This window comes from Notechis scutatus, chromosome 4, assembly GCF_049901735.1.
Source record: "Notechis scutatus isolate UNSWTSFEM ecotype Mainland chromosome 4, rNotScu1.2, whole genome shotgun sequence".
NCBI lineage: Eukaryota > Metazoa > Chordata > Lepidosauria > Squamata > Elapidae > Notechis > Notechis scutatus.
In genome coordinates, this window is record NC_142012.1 from 86984608 (window position 1) to 87010862 (window position 26255).

General features: G+C 35.3%; 1 protein-coding gene and 1 long non-coding RNA gene across 2 annotated transcripts in view; both read right to left on the minus strand.

The window, feature by feature from the left end:
- The window catches only part of CTNNA3 (catenin alpha 3), a 767102-nt gene that overhangs the window by 21331 nt on the left and 719516 nt on the right, over positions 1-26255 (minus strand). The window contains exon 16 of the mRNA XM_026672790.2: positions 8592-8697. Coding sequence (XP_026528575.2) covers positions 8592-8697 — 106 coding nt within the window. The remainder of the gene's footprint in view (positions 1-8591; positions 8698-26255) is intronic.
- LOC148130817 (uncharacterized) lies at positions 17301-18102 on the minus strand. Its single transcript, XR_015749338.1, has 2 exons — positions 17822-18102; positions 17301-17791 (listed from the first exon to the last, which is right to left on the minus strand). It is a non-coding gene; the product is annotated as an uncharacterized LOC148130817 (long non-coding RNA).

The following is a 26255-nucleotide window of genomic DNA, read 5'->3' on the forward strand; positions in this document are numbered from 1 at the left end:
TGCAAAACATTATGAATAGTATCTTCAGTGTGTGTTCTCCTATTTCAATGAGTGAGTTTCTGTGACCTGAATGTGAAAAAGACAACTGACAGCTTTTTCACATGCAGCGCAGAGGTGGTATTCAACCGGTTCTCACCGGTTCTGGAGAACCTGTAGCAGTGATTAGGGATGGGTCGCGTTACTGTTAGTAACTTCTGGCTGGCCAAACCGGTTCTCTGGTGGCTGGTCACTCAGTTGCCCCACCCACCTGATGCTCGCTCACACCGCTCGCCTGCCCGCCCCCAACTGAGCAGCCCTGATCTGCCTGCCCTGCTCACAGGTAAGCCTGTGAGTCGTGCTAGGCCCTCACCCACTGCGCGGGGCCTTTCCGTGCCTCCCTCCCACCGCTGGGGACCTTTCCAGGCAGGAGGAGGGGTGCTGGGCCAGTCCAGAGAGTGGGGGGGCAGCGGTGGCGGCAGCGCAGCTATGGGAAGGAGCCCCAGGAATTCCTGGCCTCTCTTTCAGAGCGCGTCTGCCGCCCTCCCAGCCCAGCAGAGCAGAGAAAGCGGAAGAAAAGCAAAGGGAAAGGTTTTGCAGATTTGGAACAGGGGAAAAAGAATTAGCAAGACCAGCTCCACTTTTTGATGCAAAGCACCTCAAGCATCCAGTAACATGATCATGCAGTTGATAGGTGACCATCTCCAAGCAGATAGCATCATCTAGTAACCCAGAACCTACATGAGTCTTCTAACTCTTGGTAAGGTGATTTTGGGTCCATTCACAGCATGCCAAACCAACATTCACATTGTCCCGTCCCCCCCCGGCTCACTGCTCATAAGTTCTTCCCAGAAAAGAGGTGTGTGTGAGAGATGGAGACAAAGAAGGGAAAGAAGGAAGGAAGGGAGGGAGGAAGAAAGAAAGAGCAAGAAAGAAAGAGGAAGGGAGAGAAAGAAATAAAGAGGAAAAAAGAAAGAGAAAGAAAAAAAGAGGAAAAAAGAAAAAAGAGGAAGGGAGGAAGGGCAAGAAGGAGAGAGCAAGAAAGAAAGAAAGAGCAAGAAAGAAAGAGGAAGGGAGAGAAAGAGAGAAAGAAAGAGGAAGGGAGAGAAAGAGAGAAAGAAAGAAAGGAAAGGAAAGGAAAGAAAGAAAGAGGAAGGGGGAGAAAGAGAGAGAGAAAGAAAAAAAAGGAAGGGGGAGAGAGAATACTCTGTGGTATTATTTTTAATTGTTCCATTATTTATCATATATTAATATTTTGCACTGTCCCTACATCTAAAGTGATTTTACTGCCTTTCTTTTGCCCAGGTATTTTTCAGGCTTTACATGTCAATAATCCAGAGCATAAATACAGGTGCGTTTAACAGAGTTGAAAGGGACTATGGAGGTCTTTTAGTCCAACCCCTTGCTCAGGCAGGAAAACTCTGAGGAATCCAAAATCTGAATAGAGGTCCAGGGAAAGGTGTCTGAATAACATAATAACACTTAGAAAGGGACCTTGGGGGGAACCCTATACCATTTCAGAGAAATGGCTGTCCAGTCTTTTGTTAAAAACTTCCAGTGTCGGAGCACTCAGAACTTCTGGTGGCAAGCAGTTCCACTGGTTAATTGTTCTCACTGTCAGGAAGTTTCTCCTTACTTTTAGATTTCTTCTCTCTCTGTTCAGTTTCCATCCTTCTGGTGCTTTGGAAAATACATTGCCCTCCCCCCTCTTTCTGGCAGCCCCCTAAAAGCCTGTTGCCTATCATCCTCTTGGGCAAAGCATGTGAGCCATTTCCTCCTTTCAGTGGTCTGTGAAAGTACATCTATAGATAGATAATAAAGTCAAAAAAAAAAAAGATGAACAACATTTTTACAGAACTATACATACATTGAGTCTGGGTGTGACAAGGAATGGCTGGGAGGGGAGGGGCCAGGTGAGTGAGTCTTGACGTGAGTGACATTGAGTTGGCCACACCCACCCATTCACATGACCACCCTAGTCACATGGCCAAGCTACACCTGCCCAGTCATGTGACCCTAAGCCACGCCCACCAAATAAGCCATGCCCACAGAACCGGTAGTAAAAAATGTCAAATTCCACCACTGATGCAGCTGCTTCGATGCACCACTCAATCTCTCCAAGACAGTTTGAAACTGACCCTCCGTTGTCTTCAGTTATCCTGAAGACCCACAGAAAAAAGGGAGAGATCACCATGAGACCCTCAGTACTTCCTCCAACTGATCAGTGAGGGGTATAAAATTAAAGAAATAAGCAAGTCATTCCAAGAAGATATCAAAGGCACCTTTCCCTCATTCGCTGTTAAGGGTAAAATCTCTCTGTGAGCTTCCAGAGCCAAATGCAAGAATATTGACCATTCTACAGCTCAGGAGCTGGTAGAGAGGAGAAACCAGAGATTCCACTAGAGCTCTACAGTTCTGAGAGAAAACATTTGATGTCTTTTCTCATAAACTCTTGCATGATTGATCAGATCTGGAGCTGGTTTGGAATCAGTTCAAAGGTGTCATGCCCCTGTCAGAGCCTGAATCTGAGGAGGAAGCCAGACAGCTGACAGGGAATGGGAGTGTGGCTCTGTTGGCTGTGGAGGAGGCTGGGGAAGGGCAAAGTCTGGCTGGGCAGAGCAGGGAAGAGATAGAACAAGGGAGAGGGAGTCTATCATCAGTGATATAATATTCAACACAGAAGTAATGAAAATAGAAGGCATTCAAAAAGAGATCTCCGTGCTCTTCTACAGTAAACAACACAGACAGGCACTAAAAACTTTAAATGGATTATTATTGCACACTTATGGTAATTGGAATCTATAAACTACTAAAACCTACTTGTCTGTGTGTAATTAGCTGAATGGTATGTCACAGGACAATTTTTGAATCAAGGTAGCTCAAAACTGCTAGCTTCCAGAATGTGTAGAAAATCCAGGACCCATTAAACCTATGCAAAAAAAAAATATGTAAATTTCAAGGATCTTTACGCCAGTTGTATTTGCAAATTTGTGACTGCTTCGGCCCTGCTACCGTCAGCTATGGTCATAGAATCATGATTTCCAATGCTCCCTGTCTGTTTCCCATAAGCAAAGCTAATGAGAAGCTAGCAGGAAGTCAGATCTGGTCCCACTGCTTTTTTGTCTGGCTGGGGTCATCCTATTTATCTCTTTAGGTAAGGAAATATTGAAAAAAGAAGACCCAACAGATCATAAGTTGTCTGGTTAGAGCTAAGTAAGAAATGGTATTATCATTTAACACTTTGCAATAAATAAAAGAAAATTTTCTACTTATTCATAATTCAAAATGTTAAAGATAAAATTGAATAATAATAGAAAATCCCTCTAACTGTATTTATTTATTTAAGAAAAAAAAATTATGGCCACTCAACTTACTCTCAGTGACTCTGGGCAGCTTACAAGGATATATACTGTATTAAGTAAATCTTTTGCCTCAGCAATTTTCCAAAGAAATACATTTACTTCCCTTGTTCTACTGATTTCAGAATTTGGAACACTAAAATTCATGTTCAATAGAGTGAAATATATAAAAAAGCAACAGAAATCTAGATGGACTTGACTGCAGTACTGATTTCAGTGGGATCTCACTAAATAGCAGATAAAGTGGAACCAAATTTATATTATTCTAAACAGCCAGACAGCTATCTTAATTGCCCTGATTGTACTTATCATTATCATATTACTGTAATTTTTGTCTCAATCATCTTAACGTATTTAAAATCTCTTTATGGTAATTTATGGATATGCAATAAGACAGAATCCTAATAAAAACGTCTTAATTAGAACTTGCTTTTTAAGTTTCTAACTTCTACAGTTTTGTGACATAAACATAAAATGGGTTTTTATAACTTTGTGTGATCAGCTTCCCACCAAGTGATTTCTAGTTAACATTAAGGAAGACTGATGTTTCTTCAACAGGCACTAATGTGTGAAAGTTTTCTTTCTAAGTACATAATTGAGTTGGGGGTGGGGGAGATGAGAAAGCATTTCATGGGAAAATAAGGTAGCCAGAAATTCTGCATTGGGATCTATTTATATTACTGAATTAAATGGCATGCTACACCATAACCGATTGGATTTGCAATTCATTGCAAACTGTTCCCTACGGAGGAGAAACATCCATGTGGATCTCAACAAATGTGGAATGCAAACTACTTTCCAGAACTTCCAGAAAGACGACTAGGAAATTAACCTTTCCAATCCTAAAGAAATGTGCCCTGGCATAAAGCTTCCTCCTGGTACAAATGGTGTACGGTGAAAAGAACAACAAATGAGAATTATATTTAAAGTAAAATAATAGTCTCATGTATAATAAAGCATAAGTGCTCTAGGAAGATAGTCCCTAGTGTAATCAATCTTGCTTCCCTCCACTAGAAAAGAGACAGGAAAAGCAGTAGGAAAATACAAAAATCAGACCAAGCTGTGTGGATTCTCCCAGAGCTGGCCAGTAGAACTCTATGCTTCAGACATGGAAATTGCATAACAAAATACAGCTTTGAGGCAGGAAGGGAGGTTTATGAATAGTTGTATTAACTACTGGAACATTTGTATCTTGCCTTTCAATCAAGGTAATCATGAGCCTTTATTAGCCCAAGGAAAAGGACAAAGAGTTTATTAGCGAAATTATTCTTGATTTTAATGTCCTTTGGCTATAGTAACAACAATCCAGAGAGGAAGAAGTGAAACATCAAAAGGCCCTGGTGTTTTCTCAATGAAAAGAAGGCCTGTGACTGTGCTGCCAAATGTCTTACTTTCTGGAGTGGTGAAAAGCATCTAAGAATATAATTAAAACAAGAAATTGGCAATATAATTTGAATGTAGAATAAACATTGATTTCCAAAGAATTTTAAGTGATCTGGGGGAAGCTGCATATGGTGGAGTTTCTTCATTCATGTAGAAGTTGGAAGAAAGAAAAACCCCACAAGAAATCAAGTTTATGTTGCAGAGAAATACAGCCAGAAGACCTCAAACAGTAAAATCTGTACTTGTCAAATTACTACTGACAGTTATACATGGAAGCAACCTCTTTCTACTGTACATATGGCTTCCCATGGATTTCTAATTGGATTTGCACAGTCCACGTGGGGGGGAGGGGGGAGATCAAGTAACTCCAACCTTATTTTCAACAAGAGATGAGGATTATATTTAAAGTAGAAATAACAGTCCAAATACAATCATGCATGGAAAGTGTTATAGGAGGACAATTTATAAAGTGATCAATTTTGTTTCCCTCCACAGGAAGAAAAAGAGAAAAAGCATAAGGAAAACAAGGGAATAGTGAATGTGAAACAAACCAAATGGGTACTTTCTTACCTCACAAGTAGAATTCTGGTTTTGAGACAGGAAAATTGCATAATAAAAGCCTTATTTTGAGACAGTTGTGGTATAAGGTAGGATGAAAGATTGTGTTTGAGGCATCTTCTAGCTTGCCTTTTAATCCTGGTTTATTCTGCAAGCCCTTATTACTCTAATACAAGCGTCTTCAAGCTTGGCAAGTTTAAGACTTGTGGACTTCAACTCCGAGAATTCCTGAACTAACATGACTGGAGGAGGAATTCTGGGAGTTGAAGTACACTAGTCTTAAAGCTGTCAAGTTTGAAGACCCCTGCTCTAATAAAATGACAATTTTGTAGTGAAATTATTTCACTAATTATTTCAAATAGAAAACAGTGTGAATATTAGAAGAAGCAAGCCTGAAAAATGCAAGATAATTTTAGCATAAGACTTCAACCAAGCATTGACTGACAAGCTCATAGGCTTACTTTCTTGATGGACCTATCAAAAGACATAACCAAAGACCCAGTTTGAATTCATCAGTTCAGTTAAAACATACCACATTCTCCCCATCATGCAACAATCAACCAATTCAACAATCACAGGAAAAGAATTCCAACCATCAGACATCAATATTAGCCATCACAAAGAAAGCAACTGATACAAAGATAAAACCACCATTTTAGCATCTGAATAAATAATCTACCAATAACTAGGTATCGGTCACATTGCAAAGCAACATTTGCTCACAAATCACTTATCAGATATGTTCAAAGCAGGCAAGACAGAAGAACATAAAATCCCCACATCTGTAAAACTCCTGCATTGATGATGCTACCTTGAAGATTAATCAAAAAGCACCTTTGGGAAATTAATGAAACATCTGCAATCTTCAGATCAATCTTGGAGAACTCTTACAATGCAACGAGTCAATTCTGAGCCACACATTCAACTTCTTCTTCTTGTTGTTATTGTGAAGTCGTGTCTGACACATCGTGACCCTATGAACAACGTTCCTCCAACCCTTCCTGTCCTCTCCCATCCCTCGGAGTCCATTTACGCTCAGTGACTCCACCCAGCCACCTTGTTCTCTGCCGTCCCCTTCTTCTTCTTTTGCCCTCAACCGTTCCCAGCATTAGGCTCTTCTCCAGTGAGTCCTCCTTTCTCATTAGATGGGCAAAGTGAGTTTCATCTTCAGGATCTTCACATATTCTTCACACATCTTCAGGATCTTCACACATTCAACTACCATGACACTAATGAATCTGAGTCAGATTTCTTTCAACAGTAATGTTGTCCCTGTATATATTTAAAATATATCCTGCTAAAGGAAATGTCTTATATGATAGAGCTAATGTTAAATCACAACATATCCCCCAAGGCAACAATTCCATACTGCCTGATTCAATGGTTTCACAATTTTACATTTAATGGTCTGAGATGGCAGGAAACCCAAATAAAAGTCATTCACTTGAAACTGTTCTATTTAATGAACTGTAAAAGGTCAAAGATACGCAACACTGAATCTTCATTACAGACTGATTGCTTATTTCAGGCACACTTTCACATTAGAGGCTACATGAGAACGAAAAAAAATGTGTTTTTTTTTTTTAACTTGGTTTATGATGGAGGTGTTGACTGGGAGGTGGTCTCAGGCTAACAGAGCTGTGCTTTGAAAGGTACTGTGAATGATGAACTGTGTTCCACTGAAATGACATTATTAGCTTTGGCAAGAAGCTAATTCAGCTATCTTCCAATTTTGCCAACCATAAAGAAAATCTTTGAAAAAATATGTGTTTAAACTGCAGAATAATAAAGCACCTAGCTCACAGTTCACTGGCAGGCATGCTCGTTGTTGTGGAAGGTGTGCACATAATAGGAAGAGATAAATGGGAACAATGCCAAGCAGCTATTTCAGCAGAGGTCTCTGTACTCTTGGTTGCTGATTTGGTCCTCTCAGTTTTCTGCCAGGCTACCACATTCAACACAAGCACTTGGATCAGGGTTGCAAAGATACACATGAAGAAGACTCTAGGCCATTATTACAATGTGCACATATAACTTATTTTACACACACACTTTACAAAGCAAAAGAACCCATTAAATCCAGACAGTGAGTTAAATGTACCTCATGAGTTAATTTGTCTTTAGTAAGAACATACTCAAAATGATATTTAGTTATTTAACAATGCCTATCATCCAATCCACTCCAAATGGAATCTAGATGGAATCTACCCAAGTCCAAAGATGTGCACTAAAATAACCAAAGTCAACAACAAGCAAAGAAACTCAAAAGCATCAAAGGCACAATTCAGTTAACATAAGGGCTAAATCTCCAAAGAAACAATGCTTTGACCTGTCAGAAAACATATACAATATGAACTATTCATACTACTATCTTCTCCTTTGCTTTTTTTCCCTATCACTCTATCTTTTGTCCACCCAAACAGGTAGACTAGACTAAGAAACAGACTGTGTAGTAGACCACGGGTGTCAAACTCGCTGTGTCACATTGCCATCATGTGACATATTGCAACATTTTCCCCTTCGTGGAGCTGGGGTGGGTGTGGCCTGCGCATGACACATCTGGCCCATGGGCCGCATTTTGACACCCCTGGTATAGACCTAAAGCTACTTTTGTTAGAATGGTTATAGTAACAGAATCTTGCAAGTTTGAATGAGCTTCCTTGCTCTGCTGTTTATCTTCATGTGAATCAGGAGGAGCGGAGCTGAGACATTTTCCTAAAGCATTTTCTTGGCCTGGATTCAATATTCATTTATCTGATTGTTGCTTTGGTAATACATTTTCACTTTAGCTAAATTCCAGGACCAAAAATAGTCTTGAAGTCACAAGGCAGAAAAGCAAAATAGACAGCAAAATTCTTGTCTCTATTATATAGGCAAACAAACCAATGCAAATTTAATAAATATTTGTACCTCATTTGGTCTTGTGCAGGCTTTTGTCTGATTATAAAAGGGCATTTAATTCTTGCTATACTACACAAAAAAATATAGCATTTTTATTTTATTTTTATTTATTTAAAAATCCTCTTACTTGAAAAAACAAGATAGCATTCCTGTAAAACAAGAGGTTTTATTATGAAGCCAATTATGAAGTTTAAAATTCAAGTTAGCAAAATAATTTTAGAATGGTGACAAATAATTAACTGGTGCATGTGGATCTGGTTTAATAATTCATTCTGCAACAGCTGTAGTAAATTCTTAGCAATCTGCTTGACAAAGAGAATAGGCACCTGACAAAGAAGATAAAAAATACAACAGTATTTGGAGCATGGGGTCAGTTGTAACAGGAGACATGTTATGCTCTCCCTGTTATCTTACCTGATTAGAAATGAGTCTTGCAAGAACATCCATCCTAGATCCTGACTCAGAGATCATTTTAGCTGCATTAATCACATCTGATGTATTCTTCAGTGGTCCTCTGCCCCTTTAATTAAAACAAAATATATATAATGAATATTAAACATCTGTACAATCTTAGAATAAATATGAGAATACAATTTATTTTAGTCCTCTAAGAATGTCTCTGTTGCATTTGAAAACAAGAGATGTGTCTGCCTAAAAGGTGATCACATTTTTATCTACTGCATGTGTGGTGGCTCTGATTCTGAAGGTGGCCTACAATTTACTATAAACATATTTTAAATCTACTTGTAAAAGGTAAATTAGCAACACCACATGTTGTCTGAATGAACAGGAAGTGAAGAGAATTATTATAGCTACACACACACACACACACTTTATATATATATATATATATATATATATATATATATATATATATATATATATATATATATATATATATATATATAACAAACACACACAAACAAATAATCAAGGTACACAATCTTCTCAGAGCAATAGCAATTTAAAGAAATTTGGCAAGCTTTTAACAAAATTTGCTGAACTGCTAGAAAAGGAGACAAACAACCTCTTTGCACGACTCTAAGACCAAAATTCAACAGACCTCACCATTTAAACACACCTTACCTTTGAAAAGGGCATTGAAAGAACATGTGAATATTTCTATTTTCTTTAATGGGCAAAGCCAAAGACATTCTTGAATGGGAATTTCAAATAGCACTTTTGAAAAGAAGGCAAAACATTAAATTTGTTTGGGATGTCAAAGGATGTTGGCTTAACTTGCATGAGAGAATGGCCTTCCAAACAGATACTTGACATATCAAATAGGGTGGTTATTTTTTGTAGAGGGGAGGCTACATATCCTGCTCAATATCTGCCTTGAGGATTATTGTGAAAATGTTAAAATCACACTGTTACAATGGAAGTTTTATAAAATTATGTACCATTTATTTATTTATTTATTTATTTATTTATTTATTTATTTATTTATTTATTTATTTATTTATTTATTTATTTATTTATTTATTTATTTATTTATTTATTTATTTATTTATTTATTTATTTATTTATTTATTTATTTATTTATTTATTTATTTATTTATTTATTTATTTATTTATTTATTTATTTATTTATTTATTTATTTATTTATTTATTTATTTATTTATTTATTTATTTATTTATTTATTTATTTATTTATTTATTAATAAGTAATTAATTCTATCAAAGCCAACCAGGCCACTTAATAATTTTAGTAAAATATGCTTCTAAGCCATGCCTGCAAGAAAGCCACTGCATTCTTTCTCCCACCTCACCCTCTACACAATATTCCTGGTTGCTTCTATTTCTATTAAAACAATTTGTGAAAGCAAAATATAGTACTTCAACATACAAAGTAGCTTTGCAAATGAGAAATTTCATTCTCAGTGGTAAGCCCAAAATGCAAAACATTATACCACTGAGATCAGTAAAGAGAAATTAATCCAAAGCTTAGAAAATTCAGGAAAATACACAATTTCCAACCTGCTGGCCCCCAGGTTTTCAATACAAGCCATAACAATTTCATATAAATCATGACATAATCAGACAAATGAGACAAATATATTTTGCAACACTTGCGCTCAAAGGGAGGTCAAAATGTGCACTGAAACATGTGTAAAAAGGAGCTTTGAGTAGATTAGGTTAGATTAGATTAGATTAGATTAGATTAGATTAGATTAGATTAGATTAGAAGAGTTGGAAGGAACCTTGGAGGTCATCTATCCAACACCAACACCCCGCCCAAGCAGGAGACTCTACACCATTATAGTTATGGTTGCCATTTTGAATTTATTTATTTATTTATTTATTTATTTATTTATTTGATTTGATTTGCCAATTGTTTACAAGATAATAAGTATAAGTGTATACATAGTTGTGAATACATGAAATGGGTACATATAAGAAAAATAAAAGGAGAATAAGAGAAACAATAGGACAGGGACGGTAGGCACGTTGGTGCGCTTATGCACGCCCCCTACAGACCTCTTAGGAAAGGGGTGAGGTCAATAGTAGACAGTCTAAGGTTAAAGTTTTTTGGGGTTTGGGGAGAAACTACAGAGTCGGGTAGAGTATTCCAGACATTGACCACTCTATTGCTGAAGTCGTATTTCCTGCAATCAAGTTTGGTGCGGTTAACTTTGAGTTTGTATCTATTGTGTGCTCTTGTGTTGTTATGGTTGAAGCTGAAGTATTCATTGACAGGTAGGACATTGCAATGTATGATTTTATATACCATGCTTAAATCAGACCGAAGACGGCGTAATTCAAGGTTTTCTAGTTCTAGAATTTCAAGTCTGGTGGCATAAGGTATTCTACAACGAGTAGAGGAGTGGAGAACTCTTCTTGTGAAATATTTCTGGACTTTCTCAATTGTGCTAATATCAGATACGTAATGTGGGTTCCAGACTGATGAACTGTATTCGAGTATTGGTCTAGCAAATGTTTTGTATGTTCTGGTTAGTAGTGTGATATTACCAGAGAAAAAGCTACGTAGGATTAAGTTAACAACTCTTAATGCCTTTTTGGCTATGTAGTTGCAGTGGGCTCTAGCACTTAGATCATTAGAGGTGAGTATTCCAAGGTCCTTTACAGAGCTTGGGTCATCAACAAGATCTTGACTATTCAGCTTGTATTTTATTTTCTGATTTTTTTGCCAATATGTAAGACAGAGCATTTATTTGTTGAGATTTGAAGTTGCCATTTGTTTGACCATTCTGATACATAGTCAAGATCTTTTGTAGGGTAGCAGTATTGTCTGTGGTATTGAACAGCTTTACATCATCAGCGAAAAGAATGCAATTGCTCTTAATATGATCACAGAGGTCATTTATGTAGAGTATGAAGAGAGTTGGTCCTAGAACACTGCCTTGGGGGACACCACTATTGACAGGTACAGAATTTGATAGGACGCTCCCAATTTTGACCATTTGTTGTCTGTTTGACAGGAATGCTTCTATCCAGTTATTCAGTTGTCCAGAGATACCATAGGATTTTATTTTTAGGAGTAGTTTGTCGTGTACCACTGAATCAAAGGCTTTACAGAAGTCTATGTAGATTGCGTCTATTGCTTTGCCCTGGTCGAGTTGTGTCGTCCATATGTTTTTGCAGTGTAAGAGTTGCAGATTACAGGATAGTTTTTTTCTGAAACCAAATTGTTTATTGGAGAGTAGGTTGTTTGTCTCTAAGTGGAGGATGATGGATTGGTTAATAATTGATTCCATGACTTTACAGGTGACGCAGCATAAGGAGATTGGTCTGTAATTTTCAACTAGGCTTGGGTCTCCCTTTTTGAAGATGGGGATGACTGTGGCTTGTGACCATAGGTTAGGCAAGGAGCTGGTCCTGAAAGATTTTTCAAAGATTATGCTTAGAGGTTTGGCTATGGCAGTGGATAGCTTTTTTAAGAAGTAGGCACATATTCCATCAGGTCCAATAGATAGAGATGGTTTTAGATTGCGTAGTGCTTTTTCAACATTGTCTTCTGTAAAATCGATATGTATTAGATCATTGTTGTTATCTGTGGTACGGCTAGGAAATACTGGGCATGATCCATTGCTGTTTACAAATACTGAGCTGAAGAATGTGTTAAAGATGTTGGCTTTAGTGGTGTCGTCGTTACAGTCTTTACCATCAGGTCCTATCAAGGGTGGGATAGACCTTGAGTCTTTTAGTTTGTTGTTTACAAAATTGTAAAAAGCACGGGTGGAATTGGTGCTTAGAAGGTTTTCCTCTTGTTTAATGTGATAATTGATGCATTCGGTCTTTATCTGGTGGCATAAATTTTTGTATCGGCTTTTGAAATTGGCAACGTGACCAGATTTGTTTTTCCGCCAGAGTGATCTCTTTTTGGATTGAAGTTTCCTTATTGTTATGGGTAATCTGCTTTTTTGTTTTGTTTTGGGAGTTGTTGATGGTACATATAGTTTGATGACTCTTTTGACTTCAAGTAAAAATATGTTGTATGACACTAGATGAAATTATCTAAGAATAACTTCAATCACTGTTGTCAATGTGAAATACATAGAGAGAGAGATATGATGTTGCAGATAATTTTAAAAATTAATCAGATGCAACTAGACTTTTGTTATAGAAAACAAGGTTGCTTGGTATGCATCAAGCATGCAATGTGGGAAATGGGTTAGGACTTATGGACAAAACTAGAAAAGTCTTTTGGATTATTGGCTTTATATATGGCAACTGCAGCAAGGTTATTATAAGCACCAAGATGGGAAAATACAGAAATACCTATCCTGGAGGAATGGATTGCGAAGATGGCAGATCTTGCAGAAATGGCTAAACTGACTTCTTTGATAAGGAGGGAACAACACATACTTTTAAAACAGAGTGGAAACCCTTATGGACTTTTTGCTGAAAATGGATAAACATGAATTGATGATTTCAGGGTTTATGAGTTAAAATGTTTATGGGTAGAAAGGAATTAAAATATATAATTTGGGAGGGAGGAAATGATAATTTATGCGTTTGCATTGCTGCAAAGAAGATAAAAAGTCACTTCTTTAAATACTTATTTTTGTTTCTCTTTTTATCTTTCATTTTTTTATTTTGTTTTTTCATATTTCTTTATTTTTTCTACTTTTACTTTGGAAATGTAAAGTTATGTAAAGCTTTCTTTTAATAAAAATTATACCTTAAGAAAATTATACTGAGGGTGCATAGTCTTAAATCCCGGCAAATTCCTTTTGGGGGCAAAGGAAAACAGAAAGAACAGTGATTTCTAAAAGATACTCTGATTTTCCTGTTAGGATCATTTGCCTCCAACCTCTGTGTTAGTGATATCACTGATCCTTACTTATATCCAGAATTGATTAACTGCAAATCGAAAAGAAAAAATGTGGGGAGTTGCCCCCTCACATGTCTTTTTTTTTTCAAACTATTTTTTAATAAAATGACTGCTCCCCAAAGCACATTGAATTAAGGTTTGGTTTTAGCCATTCTTCTCATTCCTTCAGAGAAAAGAATTAACATTTTCTTTATCTGCTGCGTTTAAAAGCAAACATTGGAGCTTGAATTTCTGGCAGCCAATTTTTGTAATTACTTTGCTGAAAATAATCCTGTAAAATAAATTTGGATAGATCATTTCATTCTGAAAAAGGCCTGTTTTTAAATTAGATAATTTACATGTCTCAAATTCAGTCCTTAGAATTGGTAATAACACTTAAAATAATCCTCTTAGTAATACACAACACATTTGTATTTCTCATAATTTCTCAAATGTTACAATTTTAGAATATAATTTTAATCCAACAGTAAGATCTTTAACATTAAAACATTTCCCATAAATGTTTTGTACATTCAAATGTTTTGTATAGTTTTTGATACATATATGATGTGGATTTAGTTATAGACATTAATTCCATCAGAATGAAAGCACCTTTGGTTTCTTAGAAGCAGCCAAAGCTGCTGGTTCATATTGAACTCTGAAACATGCTTGAGCTGATTGTATTTCCACTGTGGAGAATTAGGTTGGCAATATTCCATCTGAAGTTGAGGAAAAAAACACCTTACAGCAATCGTTGCAAAGTAATTGATTTTAAATTGATTCCAGATTCCACCTGGTTTTCAACAGAACATTTTGCTCTATTTTTAAACTAGAGTTCTTCCATAGTTAAATATTCATGGAGAAGTTGATATCCACAGGTCAGATAGATGTGCAACAATCCTACATTTGCAAGCCTGAGGCCTCTTCCATGTTTGCCCTATTTCTCCAACACATGAGATGCCAGTACAATCTTGTAATATGTCTCATCAGAAATACCACAATCCTATTTCGGACATAATATTTAATGAGTCAAGAAAGAAATGGTCTTTCAAAAAATATCTGACATCACATCTTCTGCATTTCTGAAAGCAATTCGCACCCACACAGTAGCTTTGGTAGTTCCACCTTGCTGCTTAGAAGCTTGTGGAATTCTTATCAAATGATAAGAACATTATGCTTTGCCACCCACCTCCATCTGGAGAGAAAAGAGAGAGGGGAAATCTATCAAGTGGACAGCTTAAAACTGTTAAGTTTTTAGCTGGGAAACCACAAAAGAGAATACTATTTTCCTTCAAATGTTGAATATGGGTACTTGGCTTTGTGGTAATGGATATTTACTGAAAAACATAGCTTGGAGGAATTCTAGGGCTCTATCCAAAGTATACCTCAGCCTTTAAAAGAAATGGCTTAGTGCTAAGATTTCAATTCAGTAAAAGTAGCCACTTAAAATGAGCCAGTTTAGTATAGTGGTTAAGGCAACAGGCTAGCAATCAGGAGAGTATGAATTTTAATTCTGCTTTATGCATGAAACCTGCTGGGTGACCTTGGGCCAGTCCCTTTCTCTTACCCTAGGAAGAAACAGGCAATGGCAAACCACTTCTGAAAAACTTTGAGAAGAAAACTTCAGTAAATTGTCTGGGGGGAATTCTGGGAATTAAAGTTCACGGGTCTTAAAATTGCCAAGATTGGAAACTTCTTTCTTTAAGATATTTCAGTGTTTGTGTCTCCACTCATGACTAATTTTCTGAATGAAAAAGAATGGAGGGAAAATTACACTGATGGAGGAAACAACGAAAAGACAAGCTCTATAATGAGTGGAGAAATGAGGCTACGGGAACCTTCAGTCCTTCAGGCCATTTGGAGTTTCTCTGACAGCTCCAGTTGGCAGAAGATGGAAAATAAGAGTCGTGGAAAAGCACATGCAGCAGAATCTCTGTGATATCATCTCTTCTTCTATTTTTGCCAAATGAAAAAAAATTGTAAAAAAAAATCTTTTCAGATTTATCAGTTATGACTTTGAACAATTACTTTTCATTGCAATTTTAATGTCTATTTTGTTCTAACCTCATCTTGTTTTTATTTATTTATATTTTTCTTCTTGTAAATATCATAGATCACACATCACAACAGTCCATCTTGCTGGATACTGAGATCTGCACAGTTCCCCCCCACCCTTTGGAAGATTTGCTTGATCAGCTATTTCGACAAGAGAAGATCATTTGACTACAAATTATTCATGAACAGTATCCCTGGCAGGAAGTAAGAAAAAGCTTCTTTTCCCCAGCCCAGTGATAATGGTAAATATATGTGTAGGAATCAATGTCTGCATGCACTATTTTTAATTCCCAACAAGGAAAAAGTTGAAGTCTTTAGACTTGAAAAGATTGACCACTTCCACAAGTAAATAAATAATTTCTGTTAAAAACTAGCTGATAACTTTGAATTTACTATACTGATAAATATTTGTGCAAAACATATCTTCCTATTGTTTTTTTTTTGAAACAAATTTTATTAGTTTTAAAGACAAACAAAACATCATTAAACATTACAAACATAAAACCTCTTTCCATTGTAAATTTTTACAAGGCAGATAAAAGATTATTTTATACTGCATAATTCTAATTTATCCCATTTCCTTATAAACACATAAATATCTTTTAGCAAAGATTATTTCTCTTTACTCTCTTTACTCATTATTTCTCTTTACTTTTATAATTACATTTCTTTTCTATATTCATCTATTTTATAACCATCCTATTGATATTTTCATCTGACTTGTTTACAAATATTCTCGTCTAACATTCCTCCAAGGTTTTATTAATTCTTAATCAAACATAAACACACAAAACACAAAAACATAAAACTTCTTTTTGGAAAGTGGCTTGGCCCCAGGATACCTCTCTTTGTATGGACTTCAATTAAATTCTTATCTTATTAACCATTCTATATCTTCTATATAACTTCTCCCCGCTTTTCACTCTTCTTAATTCTATTTTATTTATTTCGTCTTACTTTAAATCATTATACTTGTATCTTTTGTCAATTCTTTTCCAATTATCCATTTATCTCATTCTCTCTAATATATTTTTAAAAATTTTTTTTCCTGGAATCACTGATCAAAGTATGATGCCTTTCTATCCCCTAGGTTAACATTTAGAATAATACCTAGTTCCCAATCTGATTCTGCTTAGTACATTCTACCTATTAAATTTTAAGAAAAGAAAAAAAAGAGAGAATAATAAATCTATAAAATAATTAAGTACATAATTACCATTCTACTTTTTTAGTACATTTTAAATAGTACATTTTAAACTAAAAAAAAAATAAAAAAAAGAGAGAATAAGAAAAAAGTTATGATAACATTAAGGGAATAACAAATTAAGCTCTATCATTAAATCTTAAGCATTTTACACATTCTCCATAATATTAAATGTTAAGATCTATCATTAAATCTTAAACATTGTAATATTCTTGTAATATTCCAATTGTCTACTTCAAAAACAAATGCTAAAATAATACATTTATAATAACATTAACACAATAGCCAATAAACTCTATATTTTAAACATTCCTTTTAATGTTTTATTAAATCATAAAGTCTATCATTATTAAGTATTTTGATATTTTAATATTTTGTTAGTTCTTATAAAATTCTAGTTTTCTATTTCTAGTACAAATACTACAATACTATCTTATGTACTTTTGCAGATCCTTCTTTTTTTTTTTTTATAAATTATACATTACCCTTTGTCCCTAAAGAAAAATTTCTTTTTCCCATCTTGTTTTATACCTTTGTGGCTTTTTTCCCCCTTTTCCCTTCCTTTCTTATCCCAAGGCTTTTCACCACCACCCCTCTCCTAACCTTCGCCTTTTTGGCTTCCCCTCTCTGTTGTATTCCTCTTTTCTTTTGCTTTCTGGCATTGTATTGGTTTTGCATCTCATTTTTCTCTTTCTTGGGTGTTTTTTTAGGTCTTAAGTCCTTCATTTTCCTTCCTCTCTTTCTCTTCTCTTTCTTAGTCTCATTGAAGATGGCTTCTTCTTCTTCTTCTTCTTCTTCTTCTTCTTCTTCTTCTTCTTCTTCTTCTTCTTCTTCTTCTTCTTCTTCTTCTTCTTCTTCTTCTTCTTCTTCTTCTTCTTCTTCTTCTTCTTCTTCTTCTTCTTCTTCTTGTTTCCTCCATTTGTTATTGTATTTGCTGATAAGTAGCAAGCGCCATTTCTAAGAAGTGAAAGATATCTCTCAAAGAGTCCTTTCTTTCTTTCTTTATTTTTCCATATTCCTTTCTTAGTTCATCAATAGATAGAGCCATTATAAACCTTTCTTCTTCTTTTTTTCCCCTCTTCTTCTTCTTAGAACGTTCTAAGAACGTTCAAGATGTTTCAAAACTTAAAAAACAGTTCCCCAAAGTCCCAAAGTCATCAAGCATCCAAACAGAGCAGAAAGTTCTTCCCTTTACACTTTCTCTTCCTGGGGTAATATCAGTTAAGAAAGAAAAAAAGAACCCAGTCTGTACTTTAAAGCCTTATTGCAATTAGCTTCTAGTCTCAAAATCTTCAAGGCATCTCCTCCAACAAAATCTTTATACAGTTTTTTTTTGTCATCTCCCTTCCCACTTATAACAAAGAGCTTTAAATTTTACCTTCTTTAGAAAAGACTTCCGGTTTGCCAGGGTTCGGTGGCGGCAGGGATTCGTGATCCAGCGCGATCCCTGTCACGCTAGCCGTCTTGGTGCCTCTGATCCCGACGGGTCTGGAGGATAAGGCTGCCACGTACAGGCAGCTGAAGATAGGGGGGATCCGGATAGGGGTTTGGGGGTGTCGCAGACCCCCTCCCCACCCAGCAAAACCCCCTTTTCTCAAGGCGGTGGAGCGGCGGTCAGTAATGGCCGCCACAAAGAAGCCGGCAACTGGATAAGAATGTGCAGGAGGAAGAAGGAGAAAGTTTGGAAAGTTTCAAAGTGAAAGTTTTTTGGTTACCGGGACTTTAAGATATATCTAATATCCTGAAAACTACGTTTCTTTTGAATGATACATTGTTTCCAGAGGAGATTCTAAAAGCAGCGAATAGTGCTGAAAGGGAAAGTTTACTCTCCTTCCCTACGGACTTAACAAAGGGACACTGAAAAATCTGCTTTTCTAAAGAAGGTAAAATTTAAAGCTCTTTGTTATAAGTGGGAAGGGAGGGCATTGTACTGACTTTGAATGACTTAAACAAAAGAATCAAAGAGCACATTTTCTGCTAAATAGCATATTGACTGGGAGTATGGTGGCAAGATAGATAGATAGATAGATAGATAGATAGATAGATAGATAGATAGATAGATAGATAGATAGATAGATAGATATTTTATTGGTAAATTTTTAAAAATGTCATTTAAGCTGCCATGAAAGCAACTTCTAAAGTAAAAATCTTATTCTGAGAAAAAGATATCACATAAAATATAAGAATTTTTTTGGGAGAAAGCATGATGGCATAAAACAACTGAAAATAATGTTAATCATTTTCATTTAAATCAGAGAAAGAGAAAGAGAGAAAGAAATTATAATATAAAAGCATGATGAAATAGAATTCCAAAGTTTAAATGTTTTGGGGAAAACTTTTCATTTCTATTGCCAATATATTTCACCAGTTGAAATCTCTTTGTCAAAACTATGTAAGCAAGCAATCAGGTAATATGTAAGTAAGTAAAAATGCTTGTGTTGTAAAGATAACTATGAGAAGCTGGAAGAATTACTGGTCCACCTATAACCTTAACAACATCTGCTACTAGTTTTTCTCTTTTATAGGAAACAGTGAGATGGCAGACCTACTTGATGAAAAAATCCTGAAAGATGACCATGGCAAATCACTTCTTAGTTGTTGCCAACAAAACTATGCAGATATGTTTATGAAAACAGCAGGAATTGAGCTTTTTTTTTTTTTTTAACAATGCAGTGTCCTTACTTGGTGCCTTGCTGATGAGCTGAGCTGCACCACTGCTAACTCTAGCCTAGAAAGTCATTAACATACTGGCTGGGGAATTCTGGGAGCTGAAGTCCACACATCCTGAAAGTTGCTGAGGTTGGACACCCCTACTGTATAGACTCATTGCAAAATTTAGAAGCCTGAACAGTTCCAAATTTGCAAAACATCTTCATGGAGAGGGAAACTCTTCACTGTACAAAGATATCTGCTATATATGAAGGAGATGGCAGAGGGGATATTTGCTAACATGTTAATTTTTTGTTCCTCTTTTCTGCAGGTAGAGTTTTCCTAAATTTGAAATGACTGAAGAGGACTAATGAAGCAGACAATATTGAAGATAAATTTATTGGTAGTGCTCTGCTATTACCACTTGCTCTGAGGTATAATCATACTGTTAGCTAGAAGTAAATCAATATATAAATAATGCTTTATTGAAGATGCTATCTGCCAGTTCTACAATTTCACATTTAAAGAGGAATACATTGAAAAATGTTTATTTGCAGATGTTAAGAACAATGTAAGAGATTGTGGTTGGGTTTCAAAGTTATATGGGAATGTTAGAAAATAGAAAAGATGTGGCAGGTTTCATGATAACCTTTATAATTGATAGAGGCTATTGGATTTCATAGAAATGGCTGCAACAGTCACTGGATTATGAACAGTACTTAAGATACTAAAATAGTCATTATTTTCTATTCAGCGTGTAGCAAAATAAAAATGTAATTTTAGACCTTTAGACCTTTCAATGAAGGAAAGACCTCTGAAGACAGTAGGAAAAATGATCTGGCCATTCTGCATTTATGGAATTTGTACTTATGACAAAGAGCGACCTGAAGATAATACTATAGATAATACCAAAAAGTGCTATTAAAAGGGTGAGGGGTGAAGGAAAGAACAAAAACTAAAGTTAGATGCTATTGCAAGGCAAAAATAGGATGAGCAAAAATTAGATCCATCATCAAATACCTGGATCATATTACCATATGTGATGGACATGCATAAAAGTTAAAAATATTGGACAAAAATACATACATGGTTGGAAAAGAAGATAAAACAACATATAGACTTAAAGCCTGAGATATTTTTACTAGGGATCCTACCTGAGAATTATAGTAAAGAAAAAATATATTTAATTATACATATATTAACAGCAGCTGGAATTGTATTTGCTCAAAATTGAAAAAATGAAAAGATTAAGGTGGAGGAGGTGATTAAGAAAATATTGGAATGTGCAGAAATAAGTAGATTAACACTGGCAATTGGAGAACAAGAAGAAATGGAGTATTATATGATTTGGGATTTATTTTATAAATGGTTGGAAAATAAAGTAAGAAATTAAATGTTGTTATAATGATATATAATGATACATAATGCTGAATAGGCTGTAATATGAATATAAACTTAGTAAGAAATGTATACAAATATTAATATGTACACAAGATATATGTACCCAGCTGACACACTGTATAACTGAAAGATGATTTTATTTTTGGTTTTTGTTATAAAAATAAACTTTTTATTTAAAAAATTAGATACAGGAACAATTGGAAGAAATAATTAGCGTGCAGTTAGATAACCAAGGAACCAGCAACACCAAATCTCAAAACTTCAAAGTACAAATATCTTCATATTTTCTGTCTGAAAAGCCAAAGTTTTTTTCTGAGTTCTTAAAGTAAAAAAAAGAAAAAAAAAGATCCATTATAAAAGTACACCCTGGATGAAAGCTAGATTTATCACTCTTCTTGCTAAGGTTTTCCATTTATGGACAGCTAGGGGAATGGACAAAAAAAGAAGTCCAACACACTGAAAATTGAAAGGGCAGTAAAAACTTATTTTCATAGCTCTGATCCCAAAGTTGACCCTTGGAATCAGTTTCAGTTACTTTGGCTGCAAGTTCATTGAAACTAAAACTTGTCTGAATCTCCTAAGTTCATTCAATGTTGACTTAGATTTGTGTTTTGTCTGAGGTACATACACAGAGGTACATAATGGTGGATGATATATAGCATATGTCCACAGCAGAAGAGAGAGTAAAAAAAGGATAAAAATTTGGTACTATCTATTAAACTGGAGGAATATATACTGTATAGTATAGACTCCATGGCTACTCAAAATAGCAGGATGAAAATATTTTGCTACTGACAACCTATGATTGTGTCTTCAATCTAACTCTTCTAGCTCATGGAGGCCAGAACAGAATTTGTAGGTGAGATCAGCTTTGCTGGAATTTTTCAGCTTAGTAAATTATCTATTTTAAATTCTCTTTCATTAAACGGGAAATTAGACACCTACTCCAAGCTTGCATGACCTAGGGCCCACTCTTTATTCTTCTCATGATAAAGGAGAGGCTTTTTCCATTTGATTTGAAATTAGTCTTCCTCCTTAATTCTCAAAAAGTCCCATTTTAGGATTCATACTTATTACCACAGACACAATAAAAGATAGGGGGAAAATTGCTTTTTTGACTTGTAATCCTTTTAGAACATAGTAAATTACCTGCAGGGCTCAATATAGACAGAATATAAGATAGAAGTTGAAATTCATTGATCTCATTGCTTTTATCCAGCTAAGAAGTAAAAATAAGAGGACAATTACTACAGCATTCATTAAGAATGACAATGAAGGCTTAGTTTAACCTTACCATTAGTTATCCTCTCCCATGAAGTAGAAGATAGGAGGGGAAACAAGGGCATGAATAGGAGGAAGTGGAAGAGCTAGAAAAATGTTCTTTTCCAGCACTCATGGAAAACTAGAAATAATTTGAATATTATTTCAAAGTTGAAATAACATTTGAACACAAATGTATTATGTTTCTCAGATTTTATATAACTTAACAGTACACAGCACAGTACTAACTTTGAGTGTATATGGGGAAAATAATTTTCAGAGATTGACTGGCAATTTTAGTTAATTTATTTACATAGCCATTACTTTTTATTATCAAGGGAAGCTGTTTAAGCCTTCAAAGAAAGAACATTTTAGTTACGGCAAGTAGAAACACATAATTTAAAGTTTCTATTAACAGCTAAGAGAGCTCTGATTTTTCCCCTCAAGCTTACATAAGTGATCAGCATGAAATTGCTGTGACAAACTAGTAGAAAGGAATATATTAATGAAAAGAGTGTCATTATACCTATTTCTTAGCTTGTAAAACAAGAATTAAAGGCCTTAGGAAGGCCTTGACCATTTCCATTTAGGATTTCCTAGCTCATTTTGTTGAATAATTAAGAAAAATCCTGCTGGTGGGATGATTAAAAGAAACCTTAATGCTCTTCTTGTAAAGAGGACCATCAGCTGGGCAAGTCACTATTTCATTAGACAGAGGCAAACCAGAGATCTTTCTCCTCCCCACATTATTCATCCTTGGCAATATTAAAGGAAATGAAATAAGATGCAGGCAAACTTTAATTTTATTACTGCACCAAAGCTGTCAGGCCTGAGCCAGGGATACAAAACTGTTTACCCATTTTGGATAGGACATTCATCACCTTGCTTGTGAACTGACACTAAAAGCACACAAACAAGACATGGTGTTTGTTTCCTGTGAGAAAACTACCCTAGGACTCTTTTTGACAGTGGCACGATTTGTAAAGAACCTTGCTCTGAGCCCCCGACAGCTGCTAACTCTACATTGAGAATTTGCCAGAAATTACTTTGTTCTCAAAGTCATATTCCAAAGGCATTTCAACATTTCTTGTCTGTATTCCATGTCATCAGTTTTTCCTAATGATACTTTTATTTTGACTGAAGCAAGGCTTTTCTTTTCATAGCCTTGTCAGTTTCTTTATTCAGTATGTATCTTCCTTCCTTGAGCCTTGAATCCTCCCCATCAAAGAATACTCCATCAGCTGGTGCTTATGAAGATTCATCTTCTATGGGGGTTTCCAAAACTGTCATGGAAATGTTGAGTGTGTATATTCTACTAAGAACAGGGGGAACTTGGCTCTTTTTCCACCTTGTCCTGCTCGGTTATGAGTTGCCCCAATAGATACTTTATTGTCTGTCAACCACCTTCTGATCTTCCTACCTCTACATATGACACATACTCCAAGTTGAATTTGAGGGCAAACTGCCTTTCTTTCCTTCTCGCTAGTGTCCCATTTGCCCTCTCTGCAATCAGGTGACTCTGAGATACCTGCTAAGAATTTAAATTCTTTCTAAGCTTGCATGGTAACAGTGCCTATTATTTTTTCAGCTACTTGCAATCCGTCAGATTATCTCTCAGAGTGAGTCCACTTCTGGCAGACCCTTCAAATTAACCTGTCTCTGTGCTGTATTTGGAATAATGCAATTATCTCTGTTGCCTTTTCTGCTTGGTCAATTTGAGCTATGTTGCACTGCTATAGTACTTATTTTCCAATATTCTTCACCTTCTAGTTATCGTTTTGTTGTCTATACTCTATTGCTTCGTTCACTAAGACAGCAGAGGCCACTATACCTACAACTTGCTATAAATTGGGGCCTATTTATTTTTTCTTGTTTGAACACAGTCCAGAAAGAAAGATGACTATGTCCTATAGGAACATTCATACTACTCCATAATTCACCAGTCAAATAAAAACAAAACATTACAATTAACATTTAAAAAATAAAAGTCTCCTTGATTTACACAGAAAGGAGATACAGATGTGACATAAACCTTAAAGGCAGTTGATAAACCTGTAGTGAAAATAAGACAGGAGATGAGAACATTGTTACTGTGAAACAACATTATTTTCCCAAACTTCTCTTTTGTTCTCTTAATTTTGACAGATTGTAAAAAAAAAACAAAAAACCTCTCTGGTATCTCTCACATTCTCTTTGTCTTTCCAAAAACAGATTAAAGCACACCAAATTATATACCTGCCACTTGACTAGACTTCAGGTATATGCATGATTTCAATATAAATAGCTAAATTGGTGAAAATAAAAATATCTGCCTGGCAATTTATTGCCTTGCAATTAAAGTGTACAAGTGATTTTTTTTTAAAAAAACAAACAAACCCTTAACTAAGATCTAAATGTTGCACAGTTTAAAAAATCTAAAATGTTGCATAGCATTGTCTGATTGAATACTAAAGAGCAAACCAAATGTTTAAATCTTAGAAAAGACCAGTTTCCATAATTCTTCAAGTGGATTGGTACAAATAGTATATTAGGATTTTGTCTTCTATATTAGCCATTTAGAAAACTTCTGAAGAATTAAAAAACAAATGAATAAAAATTGATTTATCTTGGTGCTCTTTAGCAGTTTATTGAACTTAAGCATTTGTTATTTGATTTACTGGTTCTAAGTGCTATCACTGCTTATGAAGTTCCATACTAATAGATATTTTGGAGGAATTAACTGGCTCCTAAACCAGAAAATTCTTTTTGTAGGACTCTGATAAAGGAAGTTGATGGAGATACAATATTAACTCATTTATTTTGGACTTATTGTGTGATTGACACATTTGGGGCTTACATCAACTAGATTGATAATATGACACTGAATCAATCACCAGGGATTAAAAATATAATGCTCTTCTTGACTATGTGTTCTGATTTGAAGATCCATGGACTTTTCAGACATGGGGGTTGACTAAAGGAATAGTCATATAGCATTGGAAAGAAAAAGTAATACAAGGTTTGCATTACTAGGTTGTTGGTGGATATAAACATGAATGTATCTACAGGGGCTACGAGATAAATGATGACACATGGCTGATAACAATCAAATTCCCACTAGTTCACAAGATTTCAGGGAACCTGGAATATGCCTACTTTATTGGTACTATAGGCAGATATTCTCAGGAAGAGGCAGTCCAATACTGTAGGATGTGTCAAGAATTTTCTCACATTGTTTTAGCATGAACTTTTGTAAAATATCAAGAATTATTTGTACCTGACATGTGGAGATTCTTCCAAGCTGATTTTTTTATTGTTCCACACCTACAGACAAAATATTGCCACACTGAGGACTCCACTATCTGGATCTACTGGATACTCTATAGAACTATCAGGGAGGGGCTGTCTTCACTCTCTTTCTCCTACACATAATAACTGGGCTGGATTACTCCACTGGACTGCATCCTTTCCCTACCCACTTCCTCAGTACCAAATAATCACAGTACCAAATAAAGTCAGTATTGTTGTTCCAAGTAAAATCATATTGACCTCCTCAGTCAGTATGACCCATTAGAATATTCATGCAGTATGCTAACCTGAAGGCTATATTCAGCAAGCATTTCTCTTAAACCACACTCAACAAATGATTTAAATACCTTCTTCCAGATGTCAAAAGAGATTTCCTGGTTTTGTATTATTTACAACTAAGCCATTAACAGTTTATAAGAGTTTAGTAAGTTGTCACAGATACAAAGCACAATGTTCTATTTTATCACATGTCAGTTATCAATGAGTTTAATATCTATTTCTTAGATTTAAATAAATATAATAAAACATTGCCATGACTAAAATGACTAAATTGACAAAGTAAATAAGTTTTATCAAAAGGAATCTACTGTAAGGTGAACATCCTAATGCCTAGGTATATTGTTGTGCCTTTGTGTCTTGGTGTAACTGGTATGGAGTATTGTTATTTTAAATAAATATTTCTTATTTATTTTTATTATTGTTATTATAAGCCAATATTGATAGTTTAGGATTGGGGTGCTCAATATATTGTCCATTGAAATCAGCTTTGGGCCTATAAACTCACCTGTCCCTTTTTATTTTCTAAATTTTTATTTCAATTTTAAATAAACAGGTAGGTGGCAGCTGCAAAGAGATGCTTCTATTATCAAAATAATCTTAATTCAACATAGACCCCAGATGTGTGCCTAAAAAGGGGGGAAATAGCTTTCTATGGAGAGAAGC